We start from the raw sequence: 20,915 nt of genomic DNA, 5'->3' as shown, positions 1-20,915 counted from the left end.
TCTGATTTCTGATTTCTGTTTCGGTGATGGTTTGAAGGAAGACCGTTCTGAGACTGCGACACGAGTTGCATGGATCATGGTCCATGGCTCGCATCATCATCCACTGAATGGTCGAAGTTAGTGGCTAGAGATGATAGGTGATACAAGAACGTTGACATGAACTAGTTGCTCGTTTCGAACACTTAGATATCTTTTATCGTCGCTATGAGATGCCTTTGCAGATGATGCACCATTATTTATTCCCCATCTTTAATGCGCTCAATTCATGCTGGTTCAGACCAGTCCACCTGATCCGTAACAGGGGTTGTGCCCTCTTTTGTGTAACTTACCTTCAGCCGTAATCTCAGCTTTGCTGGCAATGCCTAGATATCATCATTAGCCCTCAATATCGTTCTCTATCGTACAGAAAATAGGTATCACTCACCCCCGTAACAGCACTAACCCTCATCCCCTGCGTCACTTCCTCCCCTCCCTCCATCTCCGCCTTACTAACAGCATTGAGCTGCAACTTCTGACTCTTCGGTACCGCAGCTTGAAGCCCAACCCCAGTGAATCTGCTGAAATTACTCGCGTTGTGGAACCGGGCGAGGACTTGCGCCACGCCGCCGTTGCGTTGGACTTGGAGGGTGAGGAGCATGTCGTTCTTTTGGTACGCTAAGTGTGCTTGTGTGGATGCGGAGGATTGGGGAGGTGGTGGGGACATGGAGCTGAAGAGGTCGTTGGACGCGGAGGTGGATTGTTGGGAGGGTGGGGAGGAGAGGCCGTTGGTAGGTGATTGGGGAGAGAAGAGATCCATTATGCCGTTGTTGTTCGAGGATGTTATTTGGGCAGGTGCTGAAGGGATAGAAGGGCCACCGCCTAGGATATCCGCGAGGAGATCGGCGTTGTTTTGAGTGCCGTTCAAAGTAGCACTCATGTCCGCAGCTGGAAGATCAGAGCCACCCATCAGGTCAAGCAGCATGTCTTGCTCGGTCTGCTTGGCTGGCTTTCTGGCTTTGGCCGCTGCCTTCTTTTGCTTAGGCGTGGCTTCGCCGAGCACCCGCTGCTCTTCACGAATTTCTGGTGGAGGCATGCGTTCGAGGACACCCCGTCGTATGTCATCATAGGCGAACAGATTGCCGTATTCGACCGCTCGTTGCTGTATCTCGATACTCAGGTCTGATGTGCGGCTGGATAGGAGGCGTCGTATTCGGTCTATCTGGGAAGGGTTCTTCAGGCGTGAGGTGAGCTTCATTGCGGAGGTAATGATATATTCCGCGACGATCTGGGTGGAGTAGGCACTGCTGAGTATCGTCTCAAATAAATCGACGACCTCGCTCTCTCTAACCTCTTTCACCAGTTCCTCCTCTTCATACTGCCCGCCCCGGAGCAATGAATCACCATACTCTCCGATAACCCATGTACCTGCCAACGTGAGACCTTCTTGGGTGATATCGTCCTTCAGTCCTGCGTACAGCTTCTGCACCGAATAGGTCTGGAGGTCTGGAGTGGTTGCAATTAGGCGCACGAAGGACGAGAGGATCTGCTCCTTCACGTAGTTGCCCGCCAGCTTGAGGACTCGGAGCATAGTATCGACATGCCACCTCTTGTTAGGAGCGAAACGATCTGCTGCGACTCCAATTTGACTGGTCATAATTGGCTTAAATTCGTTGTCCGCAACCTCTAGGAAGGCCAGCAACTCTCGAATCAGAACTCGCACGTTGCCATCGTTGATAAGCGTAAAGCTCAAGTCTAGAGCTCTTCTCCGGATGCTAATGTCCGGGTCTCGAAGACACTCCAGTATAGTGTTTCTGTGCCGCTGTACCGCATTTGGCTCCACAGCAACGACCTTGATGAGTGTGTTCAGAGCCACGTATCTGATATTGTTGTCCTTGTTCGTCAAGAACTTCCCTAGAATGTTGACTCCCAGCACTCGCAAGCCTGAGTCTGCTTCAATATCCAATATTGTCAGGACGGACTCGTAGAGGATAGAGTTCCCCACGTTCTTGGCGGAGTCTGTGTTTGTAGCTACCTGCGCCAGGATGTCATTGATCTGTTCGCTTGTCCGGGGATCTCCCCGTCCTAACGTTCGAAGTAGTCGGAGAATCTTGACCTGCAAGAAAGGGTCTGTGATACCGTTCACGTCGTGTTCTGGTGCATAGCCTGAGCTGGCCAGTCCTTTTAGAGTCCGTACCAGACCGCTGGTCAATGGTCTGAATGTCTCGACGATACCTTGTTCCCCACCCTCTGCTTCATCTTCCTCGCACATGCTTGTAACGAAAGTGAGACCACAGAGTAACACGCCATGGTTTCGATCCGATAATAGAAGCTTAGCTTTCTCGATGAAGTGCTCTTGGAGGTCTGGGACTTTTCGACATATCCGCATGGCACACAGGGCAGCTTTCCGACGTATGTAAGGGTTGGCTGTGGAAAGGAGTGACTCGATCTGCTGGAACAGATCTCTCGACATCTCGATTGACGCAATATTTCCAAGTGTGCAAAGGGCCAGGCCAACAACATACTGGTTTGAGTGATTGAGGTCGCTAGATGGGTGTCAATTGTCAGCCAAAGCCGTCAAAAACGAGATAGTTGGGATGCACTTCTGTAGCGAATTTGTGACAAGAGTCAAGACTTCTTGATTCTCGTCTAGTAATAGCATTGTCCCCAGATAGCCCAGTCTCTTGTCCGCGAAGCGCGGAGATGCCAGGAGCTTGAGACATTCTATTTGACCAAAGTGAGTCCGTTCTCCGAGCGTAAAAAGGTACAGCAGCTTTGCAACGTTGTTCCTCCTGTTGTGTTCGTGTCAGCTCCCCGCCTGCTCGAGTCTATCACGACGCAAGCGCACCTGACGTTGTGGTCCCCACTCTCTTCCCTGAAGCTTGCTCGGATCGCAGCGCTCTCCTTTTGTACCACAGACCTCTCGTCTGCGATGGTCTTTGAGGCGCGCACATTGCGAATGAACTGCTTCACTGTTCACGATATCAGCTACGGCAGCATGAGGCTTGATGGGGAAGTAAACTTGCAAGAGCTCATGGCGGCCTCATGGACCCCAATTCGGGGCGACGGTGTGATAGGGTGGAAATTAAGAACTCTAGGTGACAGTCATCAATGTGGTCAGACGGTGCCGTTCTTCTGAAGCAAGCAATGCTCCATTATCAAAAGTTCAAACCCGAGGTCTTCTCGCGATATTTGCCTAGCATGTTGTACGACTCAGCCCTACGAACATCAGGCGCCCAAGTTTTGGAGCTTCGATTTCCCGAAACCTAAGGTAGCTTCCAGATTGAAACAATTCAGCTCGGCATTAATCATTCTTCGAAGTCGGGTCTCATGTCAGCTGCCTAATCACCAGCCTCCGGAAGAATGCGGCGCGAAGGCACGAGGACTCTCATATACTGATAAAGGCCATTTCACACGCCCTGAGGCCTACTGAAACCAGCTCAATGTTGCCTCCGCTGCGGAAGCGTGTCCTTCCAGAGCTGTATTCGAGTGGCGCTGTTGCTTAGTGGAGGTCACTGCGAGTGCTGCAAAATATACCATGGCCTCTTCATCCTCTTCGACTCAAAATGGTGGGCCTGATCATATCATCCGTCCCCGTCCTGTCAAACCCAGCAATCCTATGGTCCTACGAGCCCAGTCCGAGGAAGGGAACCTAAAACCCAATGGGCACGTTGATACAATTCTGTCAGGATCCTCGAGGTATGCAGGTCATCCAATATTGGTGGAAGACATCTTGCTCAATTCTTAGCAGTGGCCGTTCCACTCCTCTACCTGAGGATGCTCCTCCATCAGCCCAGTCCATTTCGTCAGCTCGGAAGCAGGTCAGAGCACAGCAAAAGCACAGGATCTTTCCTACAGTCGAATACGCTGCCAGGGTATCGCACTTTGATCCAAGAAGCGAATATCGAGACTTCAGAGGCTTTTTCGTTTTGTTCTGGATCGGACTCGCTATCATGGTCATCACGACTATGTTGAGGAATATAAAAGACACAGGATACCCTCTGAGGCATCATATGTTTGATCTTTTGACCACGAAAACATGGGAGCTTGCTCTCAGTGATGGAGCAATGGTCTTAAGTACGGGCGTAAGCGTGCCATTCCAGATGCTATGCCGTAGAAGCAAAGGATGGTTAAGATGGGAGAATCTGGGAATGCCAATTCAGAGTATCTTTCAACTTGGTTGGTTGGTGCTTTGGGTCAAGTACGCAGGATCAAAATGGCGAGGAAAACGTGGGCTGATAATAACAGTTGGCCCTTTATATTCAACTGGACCTGGACCGCCCAAGTCTTCTTCACCTTACACACGCTTGTTCTACTAATGAAGATGCACTCATACTCTTTCTATAACGGTCACTTAAGTACCACTGAGCACCGGCTTTCCGCTCTCGACAATCCCGAGAGCGCTTCGACTGCCGCCGCTGTACGATATCCAAGTCCAAGCACGCAACTCGACGAGGTGGATAAAGCAGTAGAGGACAAAAAGAACGAGGATGAGAAAGAAACTCTAACACAGCTACGCGAGGATCTTGCCCTCGAACTGATTTCACCCCTGGGCCAAGTGACCTACCCCAACAACCTGTCGATGATGAATTATGCCGACTACATACTCTGTCCAACCCTCTGTTACGAGCTCGAGTATCCCAGAACGTTAAGAATAAACTGGATGGAGCTCTTCTATAAGACTCTTGCAGTCTTCGGCTGCATATTCCTTCTGACACTCATAAGCGAGGAATTCATTGTTCCTGTACTACGTGACTCGGCGGTACGACTGGAAGGAATCGATAGCTGGTCTGACATGGGTCTCATTCTTGGCGAGACTATCAGCCAGCTTCTGTTCCCATTCATGATGACATTCTTGATTTGTTTCCTTGTCATCTTCGAGTATGTTCTGGGAGCGTTTGCAGAGATTACTTGCTTCGCAGATCGGCACTTCTATTCCGACTGGTGGAACTCTAGCGATTGGTAGGATCTCGTGGCGTATCAGGTCGTTTCTATGCTGATCATGATCAAGGCTTGAATTTTCTCGCGAGTGGAATATCCCAGTCCATCACTTCCTCCGTCGCCATGTCTACGGGGCCTCTAGACCATATGTCTCACGGAACACAGCAACGCTGATCACCTTCCTCGTGAGTGCTTTCGGCCATGAACTAGTCATGGGTTGCATCACGAAAAAGCTACGAGGATATGGATTCGCAGCGCAGATGTCACAATTGCCCATAGTGGCAGTGCAACGGATAAGGATCGTCCGAAGTCGAAAGCTGCTCAATGTGAGTGTACCACAGAGTTCCTCATATCTTCATATCTCAAGTATTTGGTCAAACTTGCTGACTGTGAGCTAGAACGTACTCTTTTGGTGTTCCATGATCCTCGGTCTTTCTATGGTAAGTTTATGCTTTGGTTGTTTTCCTTCACACAGACTGATTTGACTCCCAGATGTGTGCACTGTATGTCCTTGTCTAAGAGCATGAACGGAAGGCAGGGACTGCAAGGCGTCTGAAGCGTTGAATAGCATTTGGTTGGAGCCTAGAGCATAAATCTCAGGCGTATTGTCCCTGATACCCATCTTAACCTCCACTGCAATCGGATGTACTCTATAGTGTAAAAGCATGAAAATAATTACATTAGTAACGGCCAATGATATGCTGGTCAATAATGCATGCTATCATTATCTTTGGAGTGTTAACATTAACCGCTAACACGCATTCTTATTTATCGCTGGTTGCTTCTCCCTCGTTCCAGAAGCGAAAGATTGGGGAGGATTCGCTTGATGACAAAATTTACGTTCGACCAGCAACACAATTGACTAAGTAGCAAAACCACCCCCACGATACAACATATACCACTCTCTCAACGTGGCTTTCTCACTCATAAGTGAGAGTCTCACACTGGCTACCTCACATCTACGATCTCTATATATGAGCTTGCACCCTTCCTTCCAATCATATCTCGAGTCAGCCTCCCAATACCTCCAACCCAACCTGCCCCACCAGGCTCCCCCTCCACCCCCAGCCTCAGTCTTCGAAAGCATCACCGCTCTCCTTGCGAGTGCGGACACTACAACATTCGCAACAGCATTACTCCCACTCCTCGCCCTCATTTTCTTTATGAGCCGCAGCTCCTGGGGTGGAGGGCGCTACTCCCCCTTCGCCCACGCCGGTGGCCCTCCCCCTCGTGTCGAGCCAGAAGATTACCAATACATCGTCGATGATGAAGCAGAAGCCCGAGCGTATGCTGGGCAGCGAAATAACAGCTACGGCTTCCCACCAACTCACCGCCACCCCAGCAGAGCCGAGCCTCCGGATGTTCTGATCTTGAAGCACAAAGGCGCTACATATCGCCTCCATTTCCAAGCATTTGATATTTCAGAAGGTGTCCTCAAAGTTGGCGATCTCCGCCGCACCGCTGCAAATGAGCTCAATGTAGATGATCCGAGGCGGGTGAAACTGCTCTATAAAGGCAAATCTCTACGTGAAGACCGCCGTGCTTGCAAAGACGAAGGCTTGAAGCAGAACAGTGAACTCCTCTGCGTCGTCTCCTCAGACCCGTACCCCAGAGACGATGGCAACGAATCCAGCTCCAGCGCGAGCTCAGAGATGATAGCGAGTGGACTCGACCCCGGCCCCCGCGTTGACGTCGACGGCACGATAATAGACCGCGGCGAGCCCAGGAAACGCAAAGGGCACCGTGCAGGCCGTAAAAAGAAGACTCGGGATTCGCCCATCACCTCACCCCGCGACTCAGGCCATCTCGGCCCCCCCAACGGCGTCCCCTCATCCACTACCCGCAATCCATCCCCTGGTCCTCGCGGTGTCCCGGCTCCAGCGCCACCCCAGCCAACTCATCCACCGAGAAAACCCTCTACCCCTGCCGAAGCCCTTGCTATGATCGCAGATACTTTCCACGCCACTTTGCTACCGCAAGTGCATGGTTTCATGCAGCATCCGCCAAAGGATGAGAAGAGTCGGGATTTCGAGTATAAGAAGCTGAGCGAGTCGATACTGACACAGACACTGATGAAATTGGATGGGGTGGAGACGGAGGGGAATGAGGGGCTTAGGGCGAAGAGGAAGGAATTAGTCACAGAGGCGCAGGGGTGGTTGAATGATATGGATCGGATGATGGGGAAGAGGTGAGGGGAACGACAGCGGTATGGACGAACGGTATAAGCTTGTGAATAGGGAAGGAGATGCCAGGAGAGACCTTTGAGGTTGAGGACTGTGACCATGTCCTTTGGCCTCTTGTAGAAGCCAGTAATGGCAATATGGCGGCTGTGTCTACCTTCTCTGCATCATCTCACATCTGGCCAGGCGTATTGGCGTGAATCGGGCCAGGCCGAAATAGAAATATGATTGAATTCTGCTATTGTTCTTGTTGAAGGACTATCGAACGTCTAAAACTAGTGCCTAACGCCAATACACCATGCACAAAGAGTTGTGATGACCCCGTGTATGCCATCCATCAAACTAAGAAAGCCTTGCTCCCCTCCACCAGCCCCTGTCCAGCATTGGAAATCGCCACCCAGGTCGGTGCGAACCTTCTTGCTTCGTCCAACGCTGGTATGACACCAGACTCATTGGCGTCACACCATAGACAGACCACTCTGCCATCCAAGCCATCGCCTTCCTCTCCATCACCAGCATCCCAGCGCACAGTGACATCAAAATCTTTCTCCCATGTACGACTCCACCATCGCAATTCTGTAGCTCCGTGCTCGGAAACTTTCCGAAATCGAGGATGCTCACCAGCGCCAGCGACGGTGAAGTCAGATATCGGGCGGTTAAAGACAATCTTGCAAGCTCTTGTCTCCAGGCCAGAGACCTGAAAGCGCGCTGAAGTAGCCCCGTCTGGAGGGCGACTAGCGTTGAAGGTAAGCCAATCCACATATCCGATTTCTGGAGGCACGTCTGGGTGAGTGTTGGGTACGACTCGTGGAGGCAGACCGTGCCAGCTGCATTCTGTGAGGTTGCGCCGGCGCTTACTCGGCGTACAGGACGGTGTTTGGCCTGCAGAGCTGGGTAAGGACGCTATGGCATCTGTGAGGAATGGCCCCGTTTTTGGGTCGATGCCGGTCAGGGAGACTGTGTTGATACCAGAGTCTAGATCGACCTCTTGAACAAAATAGAGTTTCAAGCGGTTGTTGGCGGAAAATGGGAAGGCCATTAGGTTGTAGATCGTTGTCCCAGCGAAGACTAGCATGAGGAATACAGGTATGTGATAGGTGTAACGATGAAGGAAAGGGCCCAAAGGTGCAAAGAGCAGGATGCTGAGGATGGCAATACCAATGTAGAGGAAGAGAGGCGAATTTCCGTCTGCGAGGGTCTGGTTGGTTGCAGTGGTGGCGAGCAAAGAGACTTGCCCAAGAATGATAAGGGGAAAAGGGGCGAGGAAAAGGAATTCGAGGAGCCAGAGGCTTGAAGGAAGGGCATGAGACCAGGGCTGTTCAAGGCCGTAGATTTGGCGCTGATGTTTGGCTTTAGGTGAGTCGTCGTCTTCGGCCGCGGGGCGCTGAAGTGAGGTAAGGCTTTTTTTGAAGGTTCTTGACCCTCCACCGCGCAGGAGAGACGTAGTCTCAGTTGGGTCATCATTACCTTCGCCAGCTTCCGGGATGTTGTCCGGTGCATCTTCCTCTTCGGAAGGAGCCATGAGCCTTGCACTTGAAATACTTCCGGGTCTAGACCTTTCGATAGGGTGCTCTGCTGGCACTGTACCCTCGATCTCATCGGCATATGCAGATTTCCGAGGAAGGCTAAACTGCTCGAGGAAGGCTGTTGTCGTTGCTAAGAAGATGCAAGCGAAGTAGAAAACCATCAGATAACCACCAGCAAGTTTGGGGTTCCTCTCGAAGACGGTGGTTACGATCAGGATAAGCCATCCTGCTATGAAGGCCCAAATGAGGTTGTAGGCTCTTTGAAATGCTGTGGGTCTGAGGTAGTCTGCACTCCGGGTGCAAAACCATGCAACAGATACCCACGCAGAGATCATCATGCTCCAGACTGAGTACTGACTGCTATACAGGATGTACGGGTTAATATCCGAGACAAGAAAGGCCAACCCAACGACAGCCGCGGTAGCAAAGATGAAGGCAATGGGCCATCTGAAGACGCCGCGCCAGCCTTTGGTCGGGACTGAATCATCGCCTTCAGCATGATGGTGGTGTTTGTAGGAAGTGAAAAGGTAGAGCTTATCAACCTTGTAGAGAATGGCCCCGATGATAATCAGAAACACAGGGGCAACGACCAATAGTGTGACAGACAGGGCGAACAGCGTCCGAAGTCTGAACACCGCCATTGCGCTACCGAAGAGGTCGAACCAGACGCCAGTAGATCCTTTGCCACTTGCGACTTTCCCTTTCTCGGGATCCTTCCCCTCAAAGGTCGTGCTTGTATCGGAAGTTAATCCTTGCATAGTAGACAAGGCGGCAGAGAGCATGTGGTGTAATGAGGCCTTGCTGGTATGTCTCGTGTCATCTTGGGAAGTATGATACCGAGCCCTTGGCTCCATAAAAGCAACGTCGAGTCCGCGCATTCCATATTCTTTGGTGAAGACGCTGTAGTCCGTTTCACTCCTAATGACGCCCCTCTTGAAAGCATCCCCGCTTACAACGGTACCAAACGGATACTTGCTACTTTGGTAATATCTAGTAACTTCCGTATCTGTGCTCCGGAACAAAGTGGCGCGGCCACCTGCACCAGCACCTTCGAGATTGAGAAAAGTGTGTGGAAACTTTGAAATAGGATGGACTCCAAAGGCCAGAGCTCCGTTGAGATAGTCCTCTTCGCCGTTGTTCAAAAGGGCGACGATACCTTTTTTGGGTTGCTGCCCCTTCGATGAAAAATAATTAATGAGTTGAAGGATAGAGACCACACCGACACCATCATCAGTAGCACCGAAGCCAATGGAGACGCTGTCATAGTGGGCGTTGACGAGAACGCCTCCTTTGCCCTTGGGCTTCTTATCGGTCAAGAACCAGTCATCTGGATCGTCCTCCGAGCCCCGTATGTAGACAATGATGTTTGTCCCCTCAATGTAAACACTTGGGACTGGGGCGTTACCCTTTAGATCAAAGTGATAGGACACATTGGATACAATATCAGAGAAAATCACAACGGGAGCACTTTCTGAGGATTTATGCACATCCTCAAGAGTGCCGCCAGACAAAGGGTATGAGGCCGAGGAAACGCCATTCTCTGTTACGATGGCTGTGACCCTTCTGAGAAGCCAATCGCGGATGTAATCGTTCCGGCGACTATTGAAGGGATGAAAGCCATTGCTAAGAGTCTGGAGATCCAGCCAGGCTTCTGTGAGGTTGGTCCCATCCAAGTTTCCAGGCGCTTCTGGTACAGTGTGATGGACGACGAGAAGAGAAACAATCAATGCGACATATACAAGTGATGTAATGATAGTGACAGGCAAAGGTGTGAAAGCAAAGGGGTTATGAAAGATATTCTTCATTGTTGATCAAGGCAGCCACGGGAATTATGCTACAACAAGGACCCCCATGCCGTTACCCTGCTATCGGAAGTTGTTGATTCGATGGGCGATGAGTCGTACCTATTGAATTGTACCTATTTCTTGTAATCATAGGGTATAGTAGGCAACGAATAGGATAGAGACTGAGTATAGTTGGTACATTGGATAGCCACGAGAATCGGGCACTGTGACCCTGTTGATTTCTTGCTTTGCGGGGTTCGCCCGTGATCTCCTGCGAAACCCGCAGTTAAAACCCCCACTATCCCTCCTTCCACTTTCCACTTTCCATTACGAACAATACAAGTACAAGTACAAGTACTGTAGAAGGATGAAGCCATCTCCGATATCAGATATCTTTAAAACAGTAACAGCATTGTCGCCTATCCACCATCCAGACTGTTGCTCATCGCTCTCCGTATCGCTGATGAAGCATTTAGCTTCACTACTGCCACCGGATCCAGCACTGACATTATCTATCGGCAGTGGCACTGGACTCCTAGAGGCCTTGCTTCTTCACCAGCGGCCTACACTGGAGCTTAAAGCTGTCGAGGTCCCGACGATTAACAACAAGTATATGCCAATTAACAGGATTGAGATTGTGGACGGATACCGGGATCTTTGCAGTTTGGCAGCAGATGCAAGTGCCTGGATGTACGTTTATCCCAGAGATGCTCGGCTTCTTCAGAAGTATGTTCAGGCTTTTGGGGATCAGAAGTGCGAACTCATCATCTGGATTGGGCCGAGGGGAGATTTCCCCGAGCCTGAGGATGAATTCTTCGGTGAAATGTGGATAAAGGAAGACTTCAAAGAATGCGGTCTTAAGGACTACGAGACTATGGCACTGTGGAGGCGGCTACCACTTGAGAAAGCTGGTTCGAAGGCGACGGAGGATGATGCCTCAGCAAATTCATAAAGTATCCTACGCAGAGGAACCATAGCAATACAAAGTGCTACCTACTCCTTTACCTACATCCCGGACTCCTCAGCTGTATAGATAGGTGTCTAGCGTCTCCTCAACGCCTATAGGTAAGGTACCTTATCCATAGAGTATATGACCCGTACTTGCATTCGCATCAGCGCCCGTACCTCAAGGTCCTCTATCGCGCACTGGTCTCATCCTCTTGTTTTTATCGGGCGCTAGGGCTAGTTTTCGGCCCGGCTAGCGCGTTTTTGCCGAAAGCACACAAACCTCAATTGCGCACTCATCAATAACTTTCCGAACATCGACTTGCCTGTAACCATAAAGGCAGCTTGACCTCAACAGTAACCCGTCCCATTACATCCCCTCCATCGAACGAGCATCCCAGGATGTCGAGTTTCGATCCCGTCGTACGTGAATCCTTCCACCAGTCCAGACCGACATGGGAAGCATCGATTAGGGAGAGTTATGACTGATAGCGTTCACTTTAGGTCGTCATCGATGGCAAGGGACATCTCCTGGGTCGCTTGGCCAGTACCGTGGCCAAGCAGCTGCTTAACGGCCAGAAAATTGTCGTCGTCCGATGCGAAGCTCTCAACATCTCTGGCGAATTCTTTCGTGCAAAACGTACGTTCTACCTGATTGACTGTACTTACGAACGAGGGCTGCGTGTCTACTGTGGGAGATAATGAAAGAAGATGATTCTTGGACAAGCGAAGGCTGACACAATTGGCTGCTTGTAGTAAAGTATCTGGCATACCTACGCAAGATGACTCGTTACAATCCCACTCGAGGAGGTAAGCTATATGCAAGTCTTGGGCCTGCTAGTCAGGACCTTCAAAGACATTATTTGTGATGCTGACTCGTCGTTCACCAGGTCCCTTCCATTTCCGCGCCCCTTCCCGTATCTTCTATAAGACGGTACGCGGTATGATTCCCCACAAGACCGCTCGCGGCGCTGCTGCTATGGAACGTCTAAAGGTGTTCGAGGGTGTTCCCCCACCGTATGACAAGAAGAAGCGCATGGTTGTACCACAAGCGCTGAGAGTATTGAGGCTGAAGCCGGGGAGGAAGTACTGCACTGTTGGCAGGCTGAGTCATGAAGTTGGATGGAAATACAAGGACGTTGTTGAGAGGTATGTAGATCCATTACGAAGCTCGAATGCTCCTCTGTGGGCCAGTCGTCACTCGTTTCAAAGCTTGGCTGACACTATTTCCATAGATTGGAAGAGCGGAGAAAGGTCAAAGGGGCTGCATACTATGAGCGCAAGAAGGCAGCGAGGAGGCAGCTGTCGGAGGCGCAAAAAAACGCGAAGGTGGATGACAAGACCAAGGCTCAGCTTGCTGAGTTCGGCTACTAGCCTAGCAACGTTTGTTCAGGGCCTGAGGCGGCGCAGGGCATAGGAAGATCATACCAGCCAGCATGCGTATCTGGACTTTAGCAGGCATCGATTGATGTAATAGCAAGAAGTTTTTACGTCTAGCGAGGCAGTACGGTTGCATTGAGCTACAGGCCCCCAGACACATCTGTGTGATCAATTCAACAACATTCAAAGCAAACAGCTTGGTTGACTTTGTTCCATTAACGTTCATTGTATGCTCCTCGGAGTGTTCTGAAGGAGCTTGGCCGGTGCAGCGGGGACTTTACCCCACACATCAAGATCCCTTGTCCGGTCGACGTAGGTCGATTCTAGACGTTATGCTTTTCCTCGCCTTTGAGAAATCCACAAGTAACGTTGTAAATGCAACACTCAGAATAGCAACATGTCTGGGGCCCAATCTCGGCTCTCGAAGCTAGCCTCTCACTTCATTCCCTCTACCCCTGCAAAAAGCGCGGAATATCAACATCGTCACAATATACACACTCTTTCCCCAACCTTCTTTCTACCTCGAGCAGCTGCTGTTGAGCCAGATGTATAACCTTCCCTTCTGAATCCCAGTCCTAAACAAACTGACTGAGGAAGCGTACAGGCGGAAGCCATCTACCATGTTACTGCCAACGGCAAGATCTTGCGCCGTTCATACCAAGAGGCCGCGGATCGGGCAAGAGGGTTGGCGTACTACATCAAAAAGCATGGTCACAAGAAAGTAGGAATACTATGCCCGAACACACCGGCGTTCTTGGAGTCCATATTCGGCATTGCTGCCGCCGGAGCAGTCAACGTTGGCGTCAATTACCGATTGAAGCCCGAAGACATCACCTATATATTTGAGCATGCAGATGCTGAAGCAATCATCGTTGATGCCGAGTTTCTTCCTTTGCTCGACGGCTTTAGAAAGGCAAACCCCGGGATACCTCTGATCATCGACGCTGATACAGATGCAACAGAGGGCGAGCTAAGTGGCCAATTCGATGAAGCGGTGCTGGAAGGCCTACAGTATGACTCACAGCGCGGCGAGAAAGGATGGGAAGGTTTGGAGGTTCAAGCGGAGAACGAGGAAGATGTCATTGCACTGGCTTACACAAGTGGGACTACCGCAAAACCTAAGGGGGTCGAACTTACACATCGAGGCTGCTATCTGGGTGCTTTGGCGAACGTTGTCGAGTCTGGCCTCAACTACCACACAGGACGATGTCGGTATCTTTGGACTCTGCCAATGTTCCATGCAATGGGTTGGACATTTCCCTGGGCTATAACTGCAGTCAGAGGCACGCATTATTGTCTCAGAAAGATCGAATATCCCGAGATGTGGCGACTCCTCAAAGATGAGCACATCACGCATTACTGTGCTGCTCCTACAGTAAACACTTTGCTGTGCGCGGCCAGAGGAGCTGAAAGGCTGCCTGATCCAGTACGTGTGACTGTTGCTGCGAGTCCGCCGACGCCGCATTTGTTCGAGCAGATGACCAGTCTGAATCTACATCCTGTGCATGTCTATGGTCTTACAGAAACCTACGGGCCAATCACCAAAGGTTATCATATGCCAGCATGGGAGTTACTTTCCAAGACTGAGAAATATCAGAAGATGGCTCGGCAAGGTCATGGTTTCCTTACCAGCTTGCCAATCCGGGTCATCAAAACCGATGTTCCAGAGGGAACCATCATCGACGTGGAGAAGAACGGTAAAGAGATAGGGGAAATCATATGTATAGGCAATATCTGCGCGAGAGGCTACTATAAGGATTCCGAAGCAACGAGGAAGCTGTTTCTCGGTGGAGCACTGCATACAGGGGACTTGGCTGTATGGCATCCAGATGGAGCAGCCCAGATCTTGGATAGAGCGAAAGATATCATCATTAGTGGTACATATGCGCCGATGGCAGTATTCTGCACAAGTATACTCCCATTGCTAACGTCGCTTGTAGGGGGGGAGAATATCTCATCAGTGGCTTTGGAGAGTATGCTAGCCACCCATCCGGACATTCTCGAAGCAGCAGTGGTCGCGGTAGCAGACTCTCATTGGGGCGAAAGACCAAAGGCTTTCATCACAGTCCAGGGAGGGAAGGACCTCAAGGGCGGAGACGTCGTTGAATGGGCGAAGCACAATAGTGGCATTAGCAGATTCATGATTCCAAGGGAGGTCGAGATAGTGGATGAACTCCCTAAGACTAGTACCGGAAAATTGAAGAAGAATGTCCTGAGACAATGGGCGAAAGGGGCAGATCGGAGTCTCGTGACTTGATGCAGCTGCAAGGTGATATCAGTCGTGGTGGGGGAATGATCGCATCGCAGAAGGGTTGATAGACTTGTACCTATTGAGTAAGAGATCTGAAAGCCATAGATTGATTTAAAGCTGCGACCTGTTTGGCAAATCCACTTGGCATCCTGATCAGCAAATGTGCCAAAACCGACATCCAGGAGGAAATATCCAAGCCAGTGCTCTGAGGTGAGATCAGCGTGCGGGTAGGACTGCAGGAAAAGATCCGAGCTAGTGCTTCTAAAAGTCCTGACTCCTGCGCCAAGAACTCGGATAACGCCCCGCCTGAAGGGTTGCCTGCCCTGTATGGAGATTCTAGGTCTCCTGCTACAGGGCCGACTGCCGAGAGTAGGGTTAGGGCTGCTACTAGCACTGTGTAGGACTTCTAGTTGCCGACTTCCGTATGTAGTCTGAGGTAGGATCGCTGTTCGGGTAGGACTGCAGGACAAGAATCCGAGCAACAAGACGTCTTGGCGCTTCATCATGTGAGGCTGAGATAGCAACCGCCATCCATCCTTCATTCCCTATTTACTCGACCACCAGCAATCGCCACAAGCTCTGCTCAACAGTGTCCTTCATCCTTTCCTTTAGAATTAGTCCCCCCTTTCATTTTACAGCGTCCTCGCTGTTAGGGTGACACAGTATTTGGCTCCGATCGAGGCGCTTACGACTCGGTGTTTGACTACGGTCCTTTTCGTTCTAGCTACCTGACCCTGACTAAACAACGATCTCCTATTCGGTTCAACACTCGAAATTCCCAAGTGTAAAGAGAAGGAGTGAAAATACTTTCCAAGAAATGCAAAGCTCTCGCCGCTGGACTTCGCCATCACAACGAACACGCTTTCGCCGACCTTGCTGAACGCTCAAACCTTCCCATCTTGGAGACCCCTATCCCATCCTCGTCGATATTATACTCAAGTTTTGCCCGTAGGAGCACTCAATGCTACCTGAAGAAGGGGCGTCCGCTGCAACACCCTCTTCGCCTACGGACGAAATCCTTGATATAACACGCCCTTCGAACCCCCTTGCTCTATCTGTTTCAAACTCCCGTCAACGAGTATACTCACACGATTCCGACACGATGGTACGATCACGACCAGATATGCTGGAAATCAGCACGTCCACATCTGCCTCGTCGTCCTCCAGCTCGCCCGAGCGTGCTGCTTATGATGATACCGACTTTTTCACAACTCAGCGGAATGATTCGGAATCTTCCATCGGCGTGGCATCGCTGCGGGATATGACCATGTCTCCCTCCCGCGAACGCGAGTACCGTCTGTCACCCATCAGCCGCCTCCCTCCAGAGCTCCTAATTGGAGTCTTCACTAAATTGAGCTCGAGTATGGACTTAAGAAGCTGCATGCTAGTTTCAAAAACGTGGTCAAGAAACAGTGTGGATTTACTGTGGCATCGTCCACTGTGCAATACATGGCAAAATCTTGAGAGCGTCATCAAATCAATTCGAGAGACTGGTGGCTACTACCCATACCATGCTCTTGTCAAGAGGTTGAACTTATCGAACCTAAATGACAGAGTCAATAATGGGACAGTGAAGCCGTTCATGCATTGTAATAGGATCGAGAGGCTGACGTTGACTGGCTGTGTCCAATTGACAGATGAGGGAGTATGCTCTCTGATTTACGGAAGCAGAAGCCTTCTAGCTCTGGACATCACCGGGCTGGACTCGATCACCGATCATACCCTAAGGGCTGTTTCGGAAAATTGTGGTCGTTTACAAGGACTGAATATAACGGACTGCTCCAAGGTGACGGACGATTCGCTGGTAGAGGTTGCTGAGCACTGCCACTTTCTCAAAAGGCTCAAACTCAACAATTGCTCCCTGGTGACGGATGAGTCCATCATAGCTGTTGCGCACCATTGCCCATACATGCTTGAAATTGATCTTCACAATTGCAGACAGGTTAGCAATGTATCGATCACCGCTTTGATCTCGCGTGGGAGGCAGCTTCGAGAGCTCCGTGTGGGTCATTGCCATCTCCTCACAGACGCTGCCTTCCTGGACTTGCCGAAGAACCTGACGTTTGAGAGCCTTCGGATCTTGGATCTCACTGCTTGCCATCATCTTCACGATGAAGCTGTTGAGAAGATTATCGAGACTTCGCCCCGACTTCGGAATTTGGTCCTTGCAAAATGCAAGGAGATCACCGATCGATCGGTCATGGCAATTACAAAGCTTGGGAAGAACTTGCACTATATCCACTTGGGCCACTGTGCGCAGATTACGGATACTGCTGTCGTGCAGCTTGTCAAAATGTGCAACAGAATCCGGTACATTGATTTAGCATGCTGCCATCGGCTCACGGATACAAGCGTGAAGCAACTAGCTACGCTCCCGAAGCTTCGAAGGATTGGCCTCGTAAAGTGCCAGTCGATCACAGACAGAAGTATCCTGGCCTTAGCGAAGGCGACTGTTGAGCCAAGACAAAAGCCTTTGACTCAGAGCCTTCTTGAGAGAGTGCACTTGAGTTATTGCATTAACCTGACACTTCAGGTAAGATTCTCGTCGACCTTAGCGGGCATAATGCTGATTACCCGGGACAGGGCATCCATGCATTACTAAACCAGTGCCCAAAGCTTACACATCTCAGCTTGACAGGAGTTCAGGCCTTTTACCTCCGAGAAGATCTTATCAGCTTCTGCAGAGAAGCACCACCCGGTACACTCCTCATTGCACACAGTTCGGGACCTGATGGTTGCTAACATCAAGGCAGAGTTCACGGAACACCAGCGGCACGTATTTTGCGTGTTTTCAGGTGAAGGAGTCAATCGACTGCGAAACTACCTCAATGAAAGCCCCGAGACCCTCTATGATACAGAGGGAACGATGTATGATGACCGTGAAGGCGAAGACATGGATACGGATCATCAGGTTGCAGGCCTAATGCATGCCACTGGCCTGAACGATGATGACGACGATGACATGGATGAGGTAGATGGTGGTGATGGGAGCCAGTACGAATTGGAAGGCGAGCGGTGAAGAATCTACCATTGGAAGGCCCAGCGCGATTCAGCAAACGCAGTTATGAAGCAGAGACACAGGCAGCTAATGTACCCATATGCTCGACAGAAGCATCTGCGGCATGGCTGCAGCACTATTCTATTCTTTTACGCCATTCCTTTAAAAAATTCTTCATGCGCACAGCGAGAAGGGCCGTGCAAGAGCACGGCATAGGCTTTTCAACATCCGGCATGCTTCAGAGATACCCCTACAAGTTATACACACAACATGGTGGAGCAGGTTCTATGGTGTCAGATACAAACATGGGTGGCGTTTACAGCAAGAAATATCTCCCCTTTGTCTAGCATGAATACCGGCATTTCAATAGCTTTAAGACATACCTTTGACATCGAGAAAGCCTTGAACCTCACGGCAGCATCGTCCTCTGTTTTCAGCAACCGTTGGATCCCTATGGGATCGCCGCTACTTGCCCTCATCCGTTTCTCCTCTCGTTGTCATCTTCTCCTCCTGTTCGCCATCCTGCAAATCGCCCTAACATAATCTCTCCGTGCATTCCGAAGGGGTAAACCCCTTTTCTTTTTCTACAATCTCTCCACTCGCTCCTGCTGATCAATGTGGTAAGGCCGGAGGAAGGGGGCCCCTCCAATCTACGGATCCGGGCACCGTAATCCTAGCGGTACGAAATGGTCTCACGCCATAGTGGCATCTAAGGTTCTAGAAGTTTTGGGTTTTACAGAGGCGTGAGGCTTTCCACTTGCTTGTTCGCTGACCGGGTTCGATGCGTTGCGTGGATGGATCTTTTTTTCTCAATCTCTGTCGGTTTAGGGAATGCACCCCATGAATGCGATGGTGGGAGCTATCTACGGGTTGTGAGTCAGAGTTGACGCACGCTGGGCTTTTCATCTCGTTTTGGTTATACGGGAAGCTTGGTCGATGACAGCTGTGGATTGATTGATTGATTAATTGCAGACGGCTGAACGCATGCTGGGGCTTTTTCATGTCATTTTGGTAATACGGGAAGCTTGTCCGATGACAGCTATAGATCGATGGCAAACGACTCAACGCACGCCGGGCTCGTTCATGTCGTCGTTTCGAAAAGTCAATGTAGCAAGATGGGCGGGTCGATGGAAGCCGTCATCATGGACCTGCAGCTGCAAAGAGCGGCGATCTACCTTACCTCCCCCTCTTGCTGCTGCTGAACGTGCTCCCGTTCCCGGGGAAATTGTCGCACTGCCGTACCAGTCCGGAATCCCATCGTCTTCTCCCGCTGTTCGCACACTTAGCTTCCGTAAACTCGATCGGACGGCGGCCCCAGACTTACCTCTCCTGGCTCGGTGGTCCGAAGCCTTCGAAGACCCGCGGCTGTAAGATTTCGCCGTCGTCGGCGGAGGGGGTGAGGATGGTTTGTTCGTGGGTTACGTTTGCGATGTTTTCTGCTTCTTCTGCTTCTTCTGCTTCTTCTGCTTCTTCTTCTTCTTCTTCTTCTTCTTCCTCCTGCTCCTGCTTCTCATCTTCATTCTGGTCTTCTTGAGTCTGTTCTTCCTGGGTCTGACCGAAGCCGCTCCAGCTGGCGATGGTGTCGTCGATGGCGGTAGCAGTGTCGAGGCTTTCGTCGTCGTCTTCATCATCGGAATGGTCGTAGAAATATTGATCCTCTGGTGTGAAAAGAGTCGACTGCCGAGAAAATCTCGTGTGTTGTTCATCGTGGGGCCGTGTAGTCAGGGTTTGTGGAGGCGTAGCGAACGGGTCGAGGATATATTTCTCCGGCGAGCTTGTGAAGGGATCTTTGGCCATCGATGGCCTGTGGTCGTTGAAGCTGCCTTTGTCTGCTAGGGATGGTGTTGGTGTCTTCGGGGTTGGAGGAAGGGCAGGCGGTGGCTTGTGGGAGGAGATGCGAGGTGGTAATGAAGCGCCTGGGTGAGAGGTGCGTGAGGAAGGAGGCGTCTGCGCTGTTGTTGGAGGGTTGCCGGTTAAGAATGCTGTCCGTTCCCCATGTTCTGCTGCATGGAAGCTTGACTGCTGAAGTAGGAGCGGTGAGTCGAGAGATTGCAATCTTGCATCCCACCCAGGTCCAAAGCGCATCCCAGCCAAGATTCCATTCAATCCTGGCCTCTTCTGACCAGCGGGCCTAGGCGCTACGCCCAGCTTCTTCGACCCCTTCTCGCCCAATGCGACCCGGTAATTGAAATCCACCCTCGTTCGCTCCAGCGTCCACTGTCCAGACTCCAGTCCCAACTCCAGCATTTGAGCGGCTTCATCTTGGGACTGGAAGAGCCCGTAACGAATAACCTCTTGCTGGCCACCGACTGACTCGAAACACTGTAAGCACAACTTCCAGCTTCTACGGGAATTCCTCCATTCACCCAACTCGGCTTGGGCGAGACCGAGACCAAACCATCCCACTGCACTGGTGGCGTCGTTATCGACGGCTTCTTTGAACACTTGAGAGGCGAGGTAGTACTCGCCTACGAAGGCGTAGGCCAGGGCAAGATCGAGGTAGAGTGGGCACAAGGCAGCCAGAGGCAAAGACCTCAGGGCTGGATGGTGGTCCTTTGTGACGGCGCGGACCAGACGTCGAAGGGCAGAAATTTGAGCCGATGGAGGGAGCGAGAGGGCGGCTGCCCAACGGGCATGGATTGCCGGCAGGGAGAGAGGTTGTGCGGGTCTTTGGGTTGAGGCCATGATTCTAATGGTGTGTGGTACCAAAGATGAAAAGGCTGATGTGTGATGAGTATGAAAGAGAAGTCTCGAGGGAAAGTAGGATGTAGGAATGGTGAGTGACACAGAGATGACGATGGAGGAGAGCGACGTGAATGCGGCCGCAGGGCCATGAAATAATTACAGTGACTTGTACGTCATTGGTGAAGTGCCCCAGCCATATATGAGGCCCATCGTAGAGTAGTATTGATCATGTTTGTTTGTGCTGCATGG

General features: G+C 51.0%; 9 protein-coding genes across 9 annotated transcripts; 6 read left to right on the top strand and 3 right to left on the bottom strand.

The window, feature by feature from the left end:
• Positions 1-263: 263 nt before the first annotated feature.
• HO173_004612 (uncharacterized protein) lies at positions 264-3,012 on the bottom strand (the record flags this gene model as incomplete). Its single annotated transcript, XM_037306534.1, has 5 exons — positions 264-362; positions 425-2,522; positions 2,580-2,768; positions 2,825-2,948; positions 3,003-3,012. 5 exons carry the CDS (start codon positions 3,010-3,012, stop codon positions 264-266), a joined length of 2,520 nt encoding a protein of 839 aa, XP_037166472.1.
• A 502-nt stretch (positions 3,013-3,514) lies between these two features.
• Positions 3,515-5,436, top strand: HO173_004611 (uncharacterized protein; the record flags this gene model as incomplete). Its single annotated transcript, XM_037306533.1, has 6 exons — positions 3,515-3,675; positions 3,728-4,177; positions 4,225-4,938; positions 4,988-5,243; positions 5,316-5,357; positions 5,410-5,436. 6 exons carry the CDS (start codon positions 3,515-3,517, stop codon positions 5,434-5,436), a joined length of 1,650 nt encoding a protein of 549 aa, XP_037166471.1.
• Positions 5,437-5,891: 455 nt separating this feature from the next.
• Positions 5,892-7,109, top strand: HO173_004610 (uncharacterized protein; the record flags this gene model as incomplete). Its single annotated transcript, XM_037306532.1, has 1 exon — positions 5,892-7,109. The coding sequence occupies one exon, from the start codon at positions 5,892-5,894 to the stop codon at positions 7,107-7,109; it is 1,218 nt and encodes a 405-aa protein (XP_037166470.1).
• A 325-nt stretch (positions 7,110-7,434) lies between these two features.
• HO173_004609 (uncharacterized protein) lies at positions 7,435-10,428 on the bottom strand (the record flags this gene model as incomplete). Its single annotated transcript, XM_037306531.1, has 1 exon — positions 7,435-10,428. One exon carries the CDS (start codon positions 10,426-10,428, stop codon positions 7,435-7,437), a length of 2,994 nt encoding a protein of 997 aa, XP_037166469.1.
• A 442-nt stretch (positions 10,429-10,870) lies between these two features.
• HO173_004608 (uncharacterized protein) lies at positions 10,871-11,359 on the top strand (the record flags this gene model as incomplete). Its single annotated transcript, XM_037306530.1, has 1 exon — positions 10,871-11,359. One exon carries the CDS (start codon positions 10,871-10,873, stop codon positions 11,357-11,359), a length of 489 nt encoding a protein of 162 aa, XP_037166468.1.
• A 395-nt stretch (positions 11,360-11,754) lies between these two features.
• On the top strand, positions 11,755-12,726 carry HO173_004607 (uncharacterized protein; the record flags this gene model as incomplete). The annotated part of the gene is made up of 5 exons (XM_037306529.1): positions 11,755-11,775; positions 11,857-11,992; positions 12,109-12,162; positions 12,243-12,501; positions 12,588-12,726. 5 exons carry the CDS (start codon positions 11,755-11,757, stop codon positions 12,724-12,726), a joined length of 609 nt encoding a protein of 202 aa, XP_037166467.1.
• A 403-nt stretch (positions 12,727-13,129) lies between these two features.
• Positions 13,130-14,989, top strand: HO173_004606 (uncharacterized protein; the record flags this gene model as incomplete). The annotated part of the gene is made up of 3 exons (XM_037306528.1): positions 13,130-13,279; positions 13,337-14,609; positions 14,673-14,989. 3 exons carry the CDS (start codon positions 13,130-13,132, stop codon positions 14,987-14,989), a joined length of 1,740 nt encoding a protein of 579 aa, XP_037166466.1.
• A 955-nt stretch (positions 14,990-15,944) lies between these two features.
• HO173_004605 (uncharacterized protein) lies at positions 15,945-18,002 on the top strand (the record flags this gene model as incomplete). Its single annotated transcript, XM_037306527.1, has 3 exons — positions 15,945-17,516; positions 17,567-17,681; positions 17,737-18,002. 3 exons carry the CDS (start codon positions 15,945-15,947, stop codon positions 18,000-18,002), a joined length of 1,953 nt encoding a protein of 650 aa, XP_037166465.1.
• A 1,155-nt stretch (positions 18,003-19,157) lies between these two features.
• Positions 19,158-20,666, bottom strand: HO173_004604 (uncharacterized protein; the record flags this gene model as incomplete). The annotated part of the gene is made up of 2 exons (XM_037306526.1): positions 19,158-19,251; positions 19,306-20,666. 2 exons carry the CDS (start codon positions 20,664-20,666, stop codon positions 19,158-19,160), a joined length of 1,455 nt encoding a protein of 484 aa, XP_037166464.1.
• Between the last annotated feature and the right edge of the window lie 249 nt (positions 20,667-20,915).

The sequence above is a fragment of the Letharia columbiana genome (assembly GCF_014066305.1).
Source record: "Letharia columbiana isolate WasteWater2 chromosome Unknown Sc0000012_s0, whole genome shotgun sequence".
NCBI lineage: Eukaryota > Fungi > Ascomycota > Lecanoromycetes > Lecanorales > Parmeliaceae > Letharia > Letharia columbiana.
This window is presented reverse-complemented; position numbering and strand designations above follow the sequence as displayed.